The sequence below is a fragment of the Crotalus tigris genome, unplaced genomic scaffold (assembly GCF_016545835.1).
Source record: "Crotalus tigris isolate CLP2741 ecotype Arizona unplaced genomic scaffold, ASM1654583v1 scf7180000017833.3397121, whole genome shotgun sequence".
Classification (NCBI taxonomy): Eukaryota; Metazoa; Chordata; class Lepidosauria; order Squamata; family Viperidae; genus Crotalus; species Crotalus tigris.
The window spans coordinates 446,672-463,583 of NW_024096661.1; the positions used below are offsets into that span (position 1 = coordinate 446,672).

The 16,912-nt window shown below is 38.7% G+C and overlaps 1 protein-coding gene across 2 annotated transcripts in view; it reads left to right on the forward strand.

Moving 5' to 3' along the window:
• Positions 1 to 1,092: 1,092 nt before the first annotated feature.
• Positions 1,093 to 16,912, forward strand: part of NT5E (5'-nucleotidase ecto) — a 31,470-nt gene continuing 15,650 nt past the window's right edge. Inside the window, exons 1-2 of one of the 2 annotated variants that reach the window (XM_039343074.1) lie at positions 1,093 to 1,530; positions 8,795 to 9,017. In XM_039343074.1, the coding sequence (XP_039199008.1) occupies positions 1,150 to 1,530; positions 8,795 to 9,017 (604 nt within the window). In that variant the 5' untranslated portion in view covers positions 1,093 to 1,149. The remainder of the gene's footprint in view (positions 1,531 to 8,794; positions 9,018 to 16,912) is intronic. The other variant, XM_039343073.1, reaches the window with a different exon arrangement.

Below are 16,912 nucleotides of genomic sequence, written 5' to 3' on the forward strand. Positions count from 1 at the left end.
CTTAAACATTCTATCTGGCCTGTAACAGTTGGGCAATAGCTTGCAAAATGTTCTGAATAGCAGCTAGTACTGTACATCATCCAAAATTCTGTACTTGAATTTCTAAATTGGAATCCTGATCCTTGAGAGATGGTTTTAATTTGTGTACAGGGAAAGAAAATTCCCTACTGCTGTGCTTTTGCATCATTCTCTTTCAAAAAAGCCATTTTTCTTCCTGTGTATGGGTCATTTGACATGTATATACAGTTATAACAAGTAACTTTACTGTCCCCAAATTACTATCCTGTTTCTTTTTAATGTCTTTCAGACTATTTTTTACACTGAGTGCCTTAGTAACACTAGGGCAATAGCGCTTGCTTTGTAAATAGAAGTTTAATCATTCAAAACCAAAAGGCACATTTTTTTTCTCTAATTTTATTTTTCTTTCATCTGAGATAGAAAGATTTTATCTTTGGGAACTACAGGTGAAATTATAAAATGGTTTAAAATTCATTTGATCAAATCCAAACTTAGTATAATTAAATAGTATTGATTTCTAAAATGTCCAGCATACCAACTGAACTGTTTCCCAAAATTACCCGATTTTTCTTTCCATATGGAGTGATTTTGAAAAGTGATTTTTCTGGGTTAAATTGACATTTGGATTTAACGGAGAGTTTATTACAAAGTAAAAAGCAGTTGAGAGATTATATGAGATGACAGAATCAAATTGCTTTTACCACCAAATATCTCTTTTTCTATGATTTTTATTTTCTGACTTAAAAATAATAATAATAATAGACCGAATCAGCTTGACCGAAGAATAGCCTGGACAAATCTATAAATAAATAGATGTTATGCCTGGAGGTGTTACTTTCACCGATGGAACCAGGGCTGGAGCGCATAACTTAAGCACACTTATCACTCCTCCCAACCTGGGCATCCGATTCGAATTGCCCCTTAGAGAGAGAGTCATCTCAGAGTACAGTTGAGTAAGAACAAGGAAGGAAGAGTAGCTTCCAGATACCAGTCTGCGCTTGCTGACGAGAGGCGGCATTGGGACAGCGGCCAGACTCCTCCTCCCATCTCCTTCCCCCCCCCCCCGCACTCTTGTGCCTAAAAGAGCTTGGTGGCGCCGGCGAGGGAGCACCGGGCACGCGAGTTCTCACCATGCAGACCCCAAAGCGACGGCGCGGGGCTCAGGGTTGCCCGCGAAGTTCCCCTTCGCCGCCGCTGCTGCTCCTGGTCAGAGCCGTCTGGTTTTGCGCCGCGCTCTCGGTTGCCGCCGGCTCCTTCGAGCTCACCATTCTGCATACCAACGACGTCCACGCCCGCGTGGAGCAAACTAGCCGCGACTCGGGCAAATGCACCGGGCAAGACTGCTACGGGGGCGTCGCGCGCAGAGCCACGAAGATCCGGGAGCTCCGCGCCAAGCATCGCCACGTGCTGCTCCTGGACGCCGGGGATCAGTACCAGGGCACCGTCTGGTTCAACTTCTTCAAAGGGCGCGAAGTGGTGAAGTTCATGAATAGCCTGCGCTACGACGCGATGGTGAGCTGGCGGGAGTGAGGAACGAATGTATCAAGTTGGACTGGATTAGAAGGTTTCCAAGATCCCTTCCAGCTCTGTTCTGTTCTGTTTTCTAGTCTATTCTAAAGTTTGGGAGCAGGCGTTGCAAACTCGTGTGATGGCAAGAATTTAGGATGCAGTTTGTTGACATTGCAGAGCAGGCCTGAAAGGTGACTTCCCTTTGATACGAGTTCCGGCTTGTCCTAAAGAGACCCTTGCAGGTTCTGTAGGACTGCGCCCTTCGCTTTTGTTAGTTGTATCAGCATCTGTCAGTAGGGTCGGTCCTGTCAAAAATAACTGATATTGTAAACTGCCCAGAGTCGCTTGAACGTGACATATAAATTTAATAAACAAACAAATATTTAAAGAAAGAGAAAGAAAGAGAAGGAGAGAAGGGAAGGGAAGGGAAGGGAAGGGAAGGGAAAGAAGGAAGGAAGGAAGGAAGGAAGGAAGGAAGGAAGGAAGGAAGGAAGGAAGGAAGGAAGGAAGGAAGGAAGGAAGGAAGGAATTGTCCTGATAGAAAATCATCCCAGTTTTGGCATTTTATTCAGGCCCAGAGAATTCAAGATTCCTCTGAACTGATTGGTTTCTTAGCTGTAGGAAAAGAGGCTTCTACATTTCCTGCTAATTAGATCTACCATTCATTTGTTTGGCAACCAACTCTGCAAATACTAGCCAGTTGATCTTGAACTTTCATAGCTTTCCAATGTCCTATTGCCCATGAATTTGGTTATTAGAGGATGGGTTTTTGTTTTAAGTCTGAGAGTGAGTAGGAGCTGCTATGAAATGAGATGTGTTGATTAAAAAAAAAGGACTACGGTAAATTGTTATTCAGTTATTTAAAAATTGAAGGGGAAATGCATGGTTCTAATGAATAGAGACATCCAGTAGTCTTAGGGACAGTTAAATATGCCAATGCCAAATTCAGTTTAACAGAATAACAGAGTTGGAAGGGACCTTGGAGATCATCTAGTCCAACCCCTTGCTCAGGCAGGAAACCCTATACCATTTCAGACAAATGGCTGTCCAGTCTCTTCTTAAAAAGTGTTGGAGAGCCCCTACAACTTCTGGAGGCAGGTTGTTCCACTGATTAATTGTTCTAATTGTTGGGAAATTTCTCCTTAGTTCTAGGTTGCTTCTCTCCTTGATTAGTTCCCATCCATTACTTCTTGCCTTCTGGTAGCATTTTCAAGTATTATCATTTTTTTAAAAAAATCAATCCTAATTTTCATATTTTGTGAATTCGGGGAAAAAAAGATCTTGCTCTGTTAAATAGGAGAAGATATTCTATGATGTTATCTTTACTTTTTCAATGTATTCCTTTGAGCCTAATATGTACAGTTTGTTCTCAAAGCTGGGTCAAGAATTACAGCTGAAAAGCAATTCAAGGTGTGCCACATTGGGCACATGGTGTAAATGTGACTTAAATAATAATAATGATAATAATAAAGTTGGAAGGGACCTTGGAGGTCATCTAGTCCAACTCCCTGCTCAGACAGGAAACCTTATACCATTTTGGACAAATGGCTGTCCAGTCTCTTCTTAAAAACTTCCAGTGTTGGAGCATTCACAGCTTCTGGAGGCAGGTTGTTCCACTGGTTAATTGTTCTAACTGTCAGGAAGTTTCTCCTTAGTTCTAGGTTGCTTCTCTCCTTGATTAGTTTCCATCCATTGCTTCTTGTCTTACCTTCAGGTGCTTTGGAGAATAGCTTGACTCTCTCTTTTTTTTGAGGCAGCCCCTGAGATATTGGAACACTGCCATCATGCCCCCCCCTCATCCTTCTCTTCGTTCACTGATTCCTCCCTTCATCCTCCACAAATTTATTTTTATAAGAAAGCTCAACGCAAAGGACAGCAATGTTTCTTTTGCCATTGGTTGGGTATGCTAGGAAAGCACTGCTATGTGATAATGTGTTTAGAGGGATGACTCTTGTTTCAGAACAACAATGCCCAATTCATACATATTTTGCTTGCTCCAGGTAGTACAGACAAGCTTTTTTTTTTTTTTTTTTTTTTAGGAATTGGTGCTGAAGGGATTTTCATGGGAAGATGAGGCCATGATGAGGAAACTGATATTTCCAATACCAATATAACCATTTGTCTGAAATGGTATAGGGCAGGGGTAGGCAACCTTGGCTCTTTTATGACTCATAGACTTCAACTCCCAGAATTCCTGAGCCTGCTTGGCTCAGCTTGGAAATCTCTCCCTTTTCCCTCAGCATGGCTGGCTCAGGAATTCTGGGAGTTGAAGTCCACAAGTCATAAAAGAGCCAAGGTTGCCTACCCTTGGTATAGGGTTTCTTGCCTGAGCAGGGGGTTGAACTAGAAGACCTCCAAGGTCCCTTCCAACTCTGCTATTCTGTTATTTTTTTATCAGGATTGTCTCATGGTCATGCAGAACAGGAGGTCTTCTTGTCATCTACCTTGTTAGCTTCATAACTCTTGATACTGCACGTGGGAGTTTAATACAAAGCTGCATAAATGTTTTATGAATTGAGAGGGTGGTCCAACTAGTGAATCAGGAAACATCTCATCTTACCAGTTCAAAAAACGTGGCTGATGTATAAGCAGTCACGAGGATTCAAGAACATTGTGCTTCATTTCTTCTTCCAAGGATAACACAGACTTTGTAACTGTGTGTCCACATCATCCCCATCCAACTCCAACCTTATTATTATTATTATTATTTATTAAACAAATTTATATAGCCACCCTCCTCATACACAGTGATTCAAGATGGCTTACAACATTAAAAATCCACATTTAAAAACCCATAATTTAAACTCCCCCAGCAACAGCAACAGCAGGCAAGCCACCTGAGTCATTCTGAATGAGGGCCTCAAGCCACCGAGAAAAACGTGTCTTCAAGGCTTTGTGGGGGGGGGGGGGAAGGTGGGGATCTCTGGGAGAGTGAGGTTCCAAAAAGAGAGAGACACCACAGCTACCACCCCTTTCCTAGGTCCCACCAGATGTCCTTCTTTGATAGTTAGGACCTACAATCTGCCCTGCCTTCCTACTCTGGTAGATGAAATTGGGAGAGTGCCTTAGAATAGATAACCTGGCCCCAAGCCATTAGGCCAAAGGGTGGTGCCAACCATGCTATTTGGAAATGCTACAGGGCAAGGAGAAGTTGTGATACACCATTTGCTGCTATGGCAATTTGCTGTGGCCAGACAAGAATGAAGAATGATTGCTCTGCCTCGAGTCTAAATTTCCACCACTTTTTTCAGCTTTACCAGCAGTTTTATCTAAAGACTTACAGGACGCTTTCGAAGATAGCGTATGACGGATTGAAAAAGAGATAGGTGAAATTATTGAAAATAAATTTAGGAAACTGTGTTTCAGAAGTTTGTTGATCATATAGATCGTCTGGATCAGCGTATTGATGTTGCTGTAGAAAGTTCTGAAAAATTGAAAGATCGAGTTGATAAAACAGAAAATAAGGTGGAAATAATTCAGGATGAAATTACTATGTTACAATACAGAAGTATGGAGTTTGCTTTAAGAATAAGGGGAATGCAGGAAAACATTCAAGAGGATTTGAGACAAGTGGTCGTAAAGGACATAGCTTTTATTTTGGAATCTGAGCCTGAAGAAATATTGAGAGAGACGGAAAAAGTTTTTAGGGTTAATTCAAGGGTTGCGAGGCAGAGGAATCTGCCAAGAGATGTGGTTATTTATTTTTCTAGTAGATCACTTTGTAATAAAATTTTACAAGCCTTTTATAAGCAGAGATTTCAAATTGCAGCTCAGGATGTTATACTTTTGAAAGAACTACCTTCAAGAATTCTTAAAGTAAAAAAGCATTTTGTTTTTCTGGCTGATGAGCTTAAGAGGCAACAGGTCCGGTTCAGATGGGAAATACCAGTTGGAATAGCGGTGAATTATGCGGGGATACATTATAGACTTGATACAATTTCAAAAGCGAAAGATTTTTACACTTTTGTTTTGAAGGCGGGCTTTTCATTACCCACAGCTGAGATATTAGAAGAAAAGTTGGAAGAGCAACCGATTGAAGAAGATATGCAGGTTAAACCTCTGCAACAATCTTTCTTGACAGAAGATTCATTAAAGAAATTGAGTATGACTCGTGTAGCTTTCAGAAGCAAAATAAAGGCGGGCTCTTCATTACCCACAGCTGAGACATCAGAAGAAAAGTTGGAAGAGCAGCCGATTGAAGAAGATATGCAGGTTGAACTTTTGCAGCAGTCCTCCTTAACAGAAGATTCATTAAAGAAATTGAGTATGACTCATGCAGCTTTCAGAAGTAAAATAAAGGAACAGCAGAAAGTTCTCCGCCATTTTCTATGCGCTAGACAATAGAAGGAAAAGCTGGAATATCAGCCGGCTAGCTAGCCTTTTTGGGGGGGGGGGGAATTATAAAGAGTTTTGTTAAATCTTTGTTATTTAGGGGAAAGTTTAAAAGTTTAAAATTATGATTTCTGTTTGGGAGAAGACTTGATAGGTTTTAATTTAGTGATATAATATTTGGGAGTACTTATTATAATTTTAATAAACGTATAAAGATAATTACGATATATTATGATATAATAAAAGTGTATAAGAAGCTGATAGGTTTTGATTTAGGAGAAAAGGTTAAATTTATGATTAATAAATTTACTTGGGTCTGGGGGGGGAAGAGTTAAGAGCCAAGTTTATATTGTTTAAAAGAAATATACATCTTGGTGTGGAGAAGCTGGATAAATTATATGAAGAATAAATATGGGATTTAATGGATAAATTATGATTAGAGTAGATATGATTAAAAGTATCGTTTTGATTATGAATAATTTTTGGTTTAAATTTGGAATTGTTTAATTTGCTTTGTATTTGATTTTTATAGTTGATTATGAATAATTTTTGGTTTAAATTTTTTAATTTGTTTGAATTTGTTGTTTAAATTTGTTTCGTATCTGAGTTAAAGTAAGTTATTGATTTTGTTATTTGTATAGTTGGATAGGTTTAGTTAGATTCAGTTTGTATTAGTTAAAGTTAAGTAGATTTTGTTTAATATGTTTGAAAACCCTGTGCCAAGCTCTGGGAAGTGGGGGGGAGGGGGGGCTGGGGGTGGGTGTTCTGGGGAGTGGGGGGAGGGGGGGTGGGGGTGGGTGGGTAAGTAGGTTAGACAATAGGATTAAAGTAAGATAATAGATGGGACAACTTATGAGAGAGATGTTGCTTGGGCATTTCCCTGGCACTGTATCCGAAGAGGGATGAGAGTGGAGGAGAAAGGTTAGGGAAGAAGTAGGGTGGTGAGAGGAGAGGGGGAGGGGAGAGAGAGGTGAGGGGAGGTGAGAAAGAGGAGGGAAGTAAGGGAGAGTGTTAGAGAGGGCGGATGCAGTTTGGGGGGGTGGGCAAGCAACACCTATGTGTATTTATTTTATTTTGTCAAATGTGAAATTTTTTCTTTTTTGTTTATGTAATTGATAAATGAAAAATAAAAATTTTTTTAGAAAAAAAAAGAATGATTGCTCTGCCAATATCGTAAGGAACAAATGCTGCTTTAGCTGGTAGTGGAACATTGTTATCCGCATCACTTGATTTATGCAGCAATGGTTCAGTCTCTTTTACAGTGAGTGAGTGACTGAAAGATAGATTTACAGAGAAGCTTACATTCTGGGAAATGACGGGTAATCCTCAACTTACAACCACAATTGAGGCCAAAATGTATGTTGCTGAGACATTTGTTACGTGAGTTTTGCCCCATTTTATGACCTTTCCTGCCACAGTTGTTAAGTGAATCACTGCAGTTGTTAAATTAGTAAAACAATTGTTAAGTGAATCTGGCTTCCCCATCGACTTTGCTTGTCAGACGGTCGTAAAAAGTATAATCACGTGACCCTGGGACACTACAATGGTCAATAAATATGAGTCAGCTGCCAAGTGGCTGAATTTTGATCACATGACCATGGGGATGTTGCGACGGTCATAAGTGTGAAAAATGGTCATAAGCCACTTTTTTCAGCGTCGTAATTTTGAACGGTCACTAAATGAATTGTTGTAAGTTGAGGACTACCTGTACAGAAAACTGTTTGCATAGAAATTGATAAAATCTTATTGAGGACTTATCTAATCAATATATTTCCAAATGTTATCCTTACCTGGCTCGGGGAAAAACACCCCTATGAGATGGATAAAAGTACTCGTGTGGGTTTGTATGATAAGGATGGCTTCACCATTTTTGTGGTTGAACAAGTGGTCAATTGGTGTTGACTTTTCTGAAGTCCTTGAAGTCATATCGGGTAAATAAAGGGCTTGGATAAAATTATCCAATTTAAAATCATGAGCTTTGACATGGACTGGAATTTGAGGAACATACCATAGCAGGCTTCTTCCAGATATAATGGGGTAATAAAGCCCATCCATGTTGGAATAGCTTCTTTATTCTATTCTATTCTATTCTATTCTATTCTATTCTATTCTTTACAGTCTTTGATTCCTGGCCTGAAAAATTTCCAGGCGATTGATTTGAAGTAGAAATAGAATATTATAATGTAGACTTTATGGCTCAATTATGAAATATAATAATGACCTTTGAACAAGCATATGACCTTTGAGAATATTCAACTAATAGAAAACTGAGAAAGGGGGGAACTTTAAAACATTATCTGCTGTTCATTATCTAAATTGGAACAATTTAAATGCTGTTTTTGCATACTTGATCTTTGAAATAGGGAAAATCCAGAATTAATGTTTATTTAATTTCCCCAATATTCTCTTTTATTCTGATTTGTTAGAAGTTTTCATTTATAATCAATAGTGAGAGGACTCCAGGCTTCTTCACTAAGACATGCCTCTGTTATCTTTATTTTATTTTAATACAATCAGTAGGCTGTTCAAAGGAAAAGTAGAAAGAAAGAAAGAAAGAAAAAACGAGGACAGTCTGCTAAATCCTTAAGGGTTTTGAAAACACACTTTGGTTAATAAATGTAGTTACTCATTGGCTTTACATGAAGAAAATAATTCACATAAGCAGGTGTGGGTATTGTTGGTATTCATTGAAATAGATAGGAAAGTCTTTGTAGAGATAACATTTGGATTTAACTTGTTAATGATTTGATGAAGCTGATTTATATGTTTTAGCAATGTTTAATTTCTTCTTTGCTTACTATTTTTACCTCTTTTGCAAACTTTATAACATTGTTTATCTGAAAAAAAGTAATGTGATTGGTATGTATATGTTATAATTATTAATTCTAATTAATTATATTTTCCCTTTCTGTTTGGATATTTATTTTCTCTCTAGGCTCTAGGAAATCATGAATTTGATAATGGTTTGGCTGGATTATTGGATCCCCTCCTTAAACATGCAAATTTTCCTATACTGAGTGCAAACATTAGACCAAAAGGATCTATAGCAAGTAATATCTCAGGGTACATCCTTCCTTATAAAATAATAAATGTTGGTTCAGAAAAAGTGGGAATTATTGGCTATACCACAAAGGAGACACCTGTTCTTTCAAATCCAGGTACACATTTTTTCATGCTTGTATAAAAAATTACATAAATTATATAACTAGATGTACTTAATTGTGACTGCATAATTCCTGCCATATTTTATTTCTTTTCTAGCATGAAATTGGGACTGTAATGTCTTTCACAGTTATAAGAGAAAAAGTTAACTGCTAACTAGGTGCTGAGTTTTATATAGAATATAAATCTGATATAGCTCCTGCTCTCTTTTATGTTACTATAACATGGATTGAGGTTAAGAAAATTAGTGATTTACTGCAGATTGGGAAGAGGATGCTGGCTGATGATAAGTTGAAGTGAAGCAAGTTTAGGAAAAGCTCATCTAGAAGAATGAAAAATTGTTGAAGGAAAGAGTTGGTTTGAAGACAAGAAGAGAACATGCAAGTTGAGCCATAATTTTCAGAATATTTGCAGTTCGACCCTTTCTCAAATATATTTTTATATATTTTGAAGTCACAGATTTCATCATTTTAATAATTGTTATTCTAAGATGTTATGGCACACAAAAATATTCTACAGCACAATCCTCTTTGTACACTTATTTTCCTACACGATACCAACTTTCCCATTAGTTCAACCAGACATACATGAGACTGTATTAATGTTAAAATAATATTATGATGATATATTATTATAAGAAAAACCATCTTGATTTTGTCAATATTCAGGAGAACATAGTCAGCTTAATGTCTATTCTGGCAAACTGGTTGGAGGAATAACCAAATAAAAACAAGCCCTCCTAAAGGAAAATCAGCATGGATTCCACAAACATAAAGACTTTCTCACCAACCATTTAGAATTTATTGAGAAGTTAGTAGATAGATACATGGACATACAATAGCTAACTCAATCATAATGTATTTGGGGATTTTGAAAAAAGTTTTTGATAATTGCTCATCAAAGGCTAAGGGTGTCAGAGTGGGGTAGGGTGAAAGATTTATGTCCATCATTAGGAAAAGAAATATAAAAATTAAAACACTGATATTATCATGCTTTTGTACCAATCTATGGTATCTCTGTACTGGGCAAATTTGTAGGGTTCTGGTTTCTAGATCTGAAAAAAAGGTATAATAGAATTGAAAAAGATACAGAACAGGGTTATGAAAGTAATTAGGGCTTAAAAACCTTCCTTACAAGAAAATGTTAGTCTCTTTAGGTTGGAAAAAAAAACTATTGTAGGTAGTGATGTTTGAAGTGTAGAAAAGTTTGCATGGCACGGAAAAAAGAACAGGGAGAAGTTTTTCTCCTTTTCCCAAATGCTAAGACCATGGAGAATCAATGAAGCTGTTTAGAAGGAGATTTATTATAAACAAAAAGAGGCAGTTGCTCCCACAGGAGACAAGAAACCTCTGGAATTTATTAAGACAGACACTAACTTGAATGGCTTTAGAAGGGATTGGATAAATTCATCATCTGTCAAGATTCTATATAACTCTGGGTTGGGGCAGCATGTTTCCAAATACCAGTTTCAAGGACATGGGTCTCCCCATGTGTGATGGCGGAGCCACCATATAAGGCCACTGTGAGGGAAAAGAATGCTTCTCTGCGATGGGCTTTGGCCTGATCTAGGGCAGGGGTCAACTATGCTGGCTCAGGAATTCTGGGAGTTGAAGTCCACGAGTCATAAAAGAGCCAAGGTTGCCTACCCCTGATCTAGAGCTATTCTCAAGATTTTCATAGGTTAGAGAAAGAATCACTTGATGGATTTTCCTCCATAATGTTGGATGTTCCTTAATATGACAAGCCAGAACATGTTGCTATATTTCATGATTTCTGATTGTGAAGAATGTTAAATCATTCCCAAAAAATAGGATCCTCTGCTGTCAGATAATCTAATACAAACCCTTAATCATAACTACGATGACATACAATAGAGAATGAACTCGGACTCTATTGTATGAATATTCCGTTGAACAAATGGAACATACAGCAAAATGTTTTAGGGATCTGTATTATTCCATATTCTAGCTTTTCATTCTTTCAGAATACTTTGATCCATTCCTTCTTCTCTTGACTTCCCGTTTTTCCCATATCTGTCAATCAGCATTCCTTGTCCATTGAGTGCATTTAGTCCTCACCAAGCATTTTTCCGGGATTGCAAAGCTATTTCATGCTTCTCCAAATATGTGGATGTGTTTCAGCAGGATAAGAAACTTAGAAAAAGCAGGATTTCAGGTCATATGAAGAGATCTAAACACGCACAATTCTATATGTGTAGCATTTTGCAGACATCAATTTCAATATCCATAGATTTTTCCAGTGCTTTTTTTGTAAAAAAAAAAAAAAGGTGCTGGAACTCACACACGTCATACAACCCGCCTTGCCTACCCTACAAGGTTCCATCCAAACAAGGTGCTGGAACTCCGTTCTGGGCGTTCTATGACAAAAAAAGCCCTGGATTTTTCTATAGTGATTCCACATCCTCTGTCCTAAATCTATCATCTGTAGATAAGCAGTAGTAGGTTAATTTAAACAGGACCTTGTGAAGCACTGCTAATGGCAAAAGAACTATATAGTGAGTGAGATTCCCAAGGATTCAACTGAACTCTGCTAATGCAATGAGAGATTCTCATGGGTTCGTATGTCCCACCCCATTACAGACCCATACTTCTTTCCCAAACACTGATTCTGAAGATCAACTGACCCAGCATAAGGACATTTGGTAGTGAAGAGAAAAAACAGCAAAAAAAAAAAAAGTTAAAGGATTTGGCAGGAGCCCATTTTACAAATAAACTGGGTTTTCAGTTTGTGCAAGAAGATGAGCAGCTATATAAATGTTGTAAATAAATAAGTAAATAAATATCTTTAGATCCAAGCAATCATTTTCATAAAATATACTTTCTTTTTCTTCGTTACTACAAGTACTTCTTCCAGATTGGCACATGAAGTCTTAATTCTTATTCACTGGAATTTCATGCACATTGATCTGACATGGATATTCACAAAGATTAATCATTTAACTAAGATAATTAAAAGAGTCAAATAATTCCCAGAGCCCTAAGTAAAATCCTTGGCATAGACTGGGATCTGCTGATTCACCCACTTGTTGAAATAAAACACATCTTGTTTTTCTCAAAGAAAGGAAAGAGCATGAGCTCATTGTGTTCAGGCAGCCCAAGATATTTTAAAGAGTCCCAAATGTACAACATGGTCTATGATTACAGATTAAAAACATCAGGCTGAGAATTTGGTGTTTACTGTCAGCTCAAAGGAAATGCTTTGTTTTATATGAGAAAGTTGGCTAAATGGTCTTGGTTCCAGTATCAACAGTATGATTGGCTGTAATCTTTTGCTTTCCCAATGCTGGAACATCATTTCAAACATAAATTGTTGGGGTAGGGATAACTACAATATTAAATAAATTTAGTACTAGAAACTATAAGATGCAACATTTTCAGTCTTGTTTCTAGTCCCTTTGTGTTGATAATTGAAGGTACCGTATATTCTGGCGTATAGGGTGACCCGGCGTATAAGACGACCCCCGAGTTCGACGCCGGGTCGCAAGACGATCGACGGTGAGTTGCGTGCCTAGAAAGTCGTCTTATACGCCGGAAACTACCGGTATTTCCGGCGTATAAGACGATCGACGCCGAGTCACATGCCTAGAAAGTCGTCTTATACGCCAGAAACTACCTTATTTCTGGCGTATAAGACAACTCGGCATATAAGACGACCCCCGAGTTCGGAGGCTGTTTCAACGCTCTCAAAAGTCGTCTTATACGCCGGAATATACGGTAGTATTTAAAGAAGTAGAGAAAGTAAACATAGTACAGGTAATCCTCGACTTGCAACAGTTCATTTAGTGACCATTCAAAGTTACAACGGCACTGGACTATTGCAGCATCCTCATGGTTACATGATCAAAATTCAGACGCTTGGCACCTGGTTCATATTTATGACCGTTGTAGTATCCCGGGGTCATGCGATCACCTCTTGCGACTTTCCGACAGTCATAGTCAATGGGGGAAGCTGGATTCACTTAACAACCTTGTTACTAACTTAACAATGGCAGCAATTCACTTAACAGCTGTGGCAAGAAAGGTCGTAACATGGGACAAGATTCACTTAACAACCGTCTCACTTAGCAACATAAATTTTGGACTCAGTTGTCGCAAGTCGAGGACTGCCTGCATTCTTGACTCGGAAGAAATATTATTTTGTGTAATTACACTATTTACTAGTTACTATACTCTTTCGGGCTACGTAGACTGTTTCAGCCCAGCATCAATAAGACGTATTGTGTAATAACTTGGAGATGAATTGCCTGTGCTTTTGGAGCTGAAATGGTTTTCCAAATAATTTCCATTCTTGAAAACTATAATTAAAAATAAAATGACAGGATATATTTAAGACTACCGTAGCCATAATAACATTCAGTTACTGTATTTATGACTTCAAGTCAGTTCTTGACTACTGGTGGCTGGGTGGACTAGCCCCCGCAGTTTTCTTGGCAAGGTTTTTCAAGACTAGTTTGAAGTTGTCTCCTTCCTAGGACTGAGAGTGAGTCACTGGCTCAGGGTCACCCAGCGAGTTTTGTATTAAGGTGGGACTAGAACTCACAATCTCCCAGTTTCTGGCTCGGTGCCTTAACCACTACACCAGATTGGTTCTCACTCTATAACTTGAGTTTCATACAGCCCTGCTATTGGTACCCCTCTTACTTGTAGTACAGGTAGTCCTCAACTTACAACAGTTGAATTAGTGATATTCAAAGTTACAACGGCACTGAAAAAGTAACTTATGACTGTTTTTCACACTTATGTTTTTCACACTTATCTTCTCCAGTTCTTAGACGAGAAAGAACTGGAGAAGATAACAAAATACAAAGACCTACAAAGAGAAATAGAAAGACTGCGGCAAAAGCAAGCAAGGGTAGTACTAATAGTCATAGGCTCCTTGGGTGCAATCCCAAAACAACTGGAGCACCACTTGAACACCATTGGCATTGACAAATTCGCTATTAGTCAATTGCAAAAGGCGGCCTTATTAGGAACTGCTTCCATCCTGCGACGATACCTGTACTACCATCAAACATCCACATCTGCCTATCCCAGGTCCTGGGTAAGGATTCGATAGGTAGACAAAATGCCAAATCCAGTCTGAACATCTGGCTGACTGTGCGATGATCCATAATACCAGAGTCGAAGAAAAAGAACTGGAAAAAATTACGAAATATCGCGACCTGGTCATCAAAACTGCGCGATTATGGATGAAACGTCTAACAGTGATACCCATTGTCATTGAGGCACTGGGAACTATGTCCAAAAACTTTCATATATTTCAATATTTCAAAAATATTTCAAGAAACTGCAGCTTTCTGCAATAACTCCAGCAATACTACAAAAAACTGCACTACTCAGAAAATCTTACATTTTAACGAGGTACCTGATTGATACCTAGGATGTTGGCAGCAACCTGTGTCAACCATCACCGCCAGTCAATTTGAATGTTCAGTTGACTGAGGTTCACGTCTAATGAATACTATACTACTACTACTACTACTACTACTACTACTACTACTACTACTAATAGTTGGAAGGGACCTTGGAGGTCATCTAATCCAACCTCTGCTCAGGCAGGAAACCCTATTATTCTGGACCATATAGCTCTATGGACCATATAGCTCTACGTAATCTTAACTAGACAGCAGGTATCAATGTGTTGGAGTGTCTGGCAGTTATTGGGTTAAATGCTACGTATGTTGATGGGTCAGTGGGAGGAGTCTCAAAGCTCATTGGGAGACTTCCTGGACACAAGCCACATGGGAATCTCTTTGTCTGTAAGAAGCAGGGGCCATGGAAGGTCACACAATGAGCCTGAGTCGTTATAAAGATGGTATGAAGAGCAATATTCTCTTACCTAAAGGGATGATCTAAAAGATGGACAAAGATGTATTTTCAGGAGTATCAACCACAGCGTGAAGGCAAGTAATCTTTCTCATTAAAATATATTTTGTTTATTATAAGATCGTTTCTTTTGAGTTAACTATCTGACTAGATTTAAAAGAAGGCACTTTAGATTTGAGTCAGAATACCTATAGCATTTCAGACAAACGGCTGTCCAATCTATTCTTAAAAACTTCCAGTGTTGGAGTATTCACAGCTTCTGGAGGCAGGTTGTTCCACTGATTAATTGTACCAACTGTCAGGAAGTTTCTCCTTAGTTTTAGGTTGCTTCTCTCTTTGGTCAGTTTCCATCCGTTGCTTCTTGTCTTGCCTTCAGGTGCTTTGGAGGATAGCTTGACTCCCTCTTCTTTGTGGTAACCCCTGAATATTGGAAGACTGCTATCATGTCACCCCTAGTCCTTTTCTTCATTAAACTAGACATACCCAATTCCAGCAACCATTCCTTATATTTTAGCTCCAGTCCCCTAATCATCTTTGTGGCTCTTCTCTGTTCTCTTTCTAGAGTCTCAACATCTTTTTTATGTCATGGTAACCAAAACTGGATGCAGTATTCCAAGTGTGGCCTTACCAAGGCATTGTAAAGTGGTATTAACACTTCACATGATCTTGATTCTATCCCTCTGTTAATGCAGCCTAGCACTGTGTTGGCTTTTTTGGCAGCTGCAGCACACTGCTGGCTCATCTTTAAGTGATTGTCCACTAGGACTCCGAGATCCCTCTCACAGTTACTACTATTGCACAAGGAACCACCTATATTATACCTGTGCATTTGGGTTTTCTTGTCTAAATATAGAACCTTCAGCATTGAATTTCATTTTGTTAGATAGCACCCACTGTTCAAGTCTGTCAAGAGCCTTCTGTATCTTAAGCCTGTCTTCTGGAATGTTGGCTATTCCTGCCAGCTTGGTGTCGTCTGCAAATTTTATGAGTTCCCCATCTATCCCCTCATCCAGATCATTGATGAAGATGTTGAAAAGCATTGGGCCCAGAACAGAGCCCTGGGGCAACCCATTACACAGTTTCCTCCATGTAGATGCAGTTCCATTAAGGATCACATGCTGAGTATGGCTGGTCAGCCAGCTACAAATCCATCTGGTGGTGATGCTGTCTAACTCACATTTTTCTATCTTATCTAGTAGTAGGTTGTGATCTACTTTGTCAAATGCCTTATTGAAGTCCAAGTAGATTATATCCACAGCATTCCTCTGGTCCACTAATTTTGTCACTTGGTCAAAGAATGCAATAAGATTGGTTTAGCATGATCTGTTTTTGACAAACCCATGTTGGCTTTTGGTAATGACTTTGTTTGCCTCTAGGTGTTCACTGATTCGTTATTTGATTATCTTTTCCAGAATCTTCCCAAGTATTGAGGTCAGGCTGATGGGTCTGTAGTTTCCTGAATCCCCTTTTCCCCTTTTTTGAAGATGGGAACTATATCAGCTCTTTTCCAGTCCTCTGGTAGTTCCCCAGTGCTCCAGGATCTTTGAAAAATATAGTTCAGTAGTTCTGAGATCACATCTGCCAGTTCTTGAGAACCTTGCGGTATAGGCCATCTGGTCCTAGTGATTTGAACTCGTCTAGGCTGGACAGGTGCTTACTTACCATTTTCTTGCCTATCTTAAAATGTTTCTAATCTATTTTTATGGTACTATTTTTGATAGGTTGGACTGTTTTTTCCCTTTTTGTAAAGACAGATGCAAAAAATGAGTTAAATAGTTCTGCTTTCTCCTGTTGCTTGTCACCTTCTTGCCACTTTCCCCCACTAATGGACCAATCATTTCCTTAACTTTTTTCTTGTTTTTTACATGTTGAAAGAAGCTTTTTTTGTTATTTTTCACTTTGGTCGCAAGCCTTAGTTCATTCTGAGCCTTAGCTTTCCTCACTTCATCTTTGCAGGCTCAGACTATTTGCTGATATTCTGCTTTAGTTATGTGCCCCTTTTTCCACTTTTTATCTTTTAATTTATCAGAGAGTTCTTTATGCCA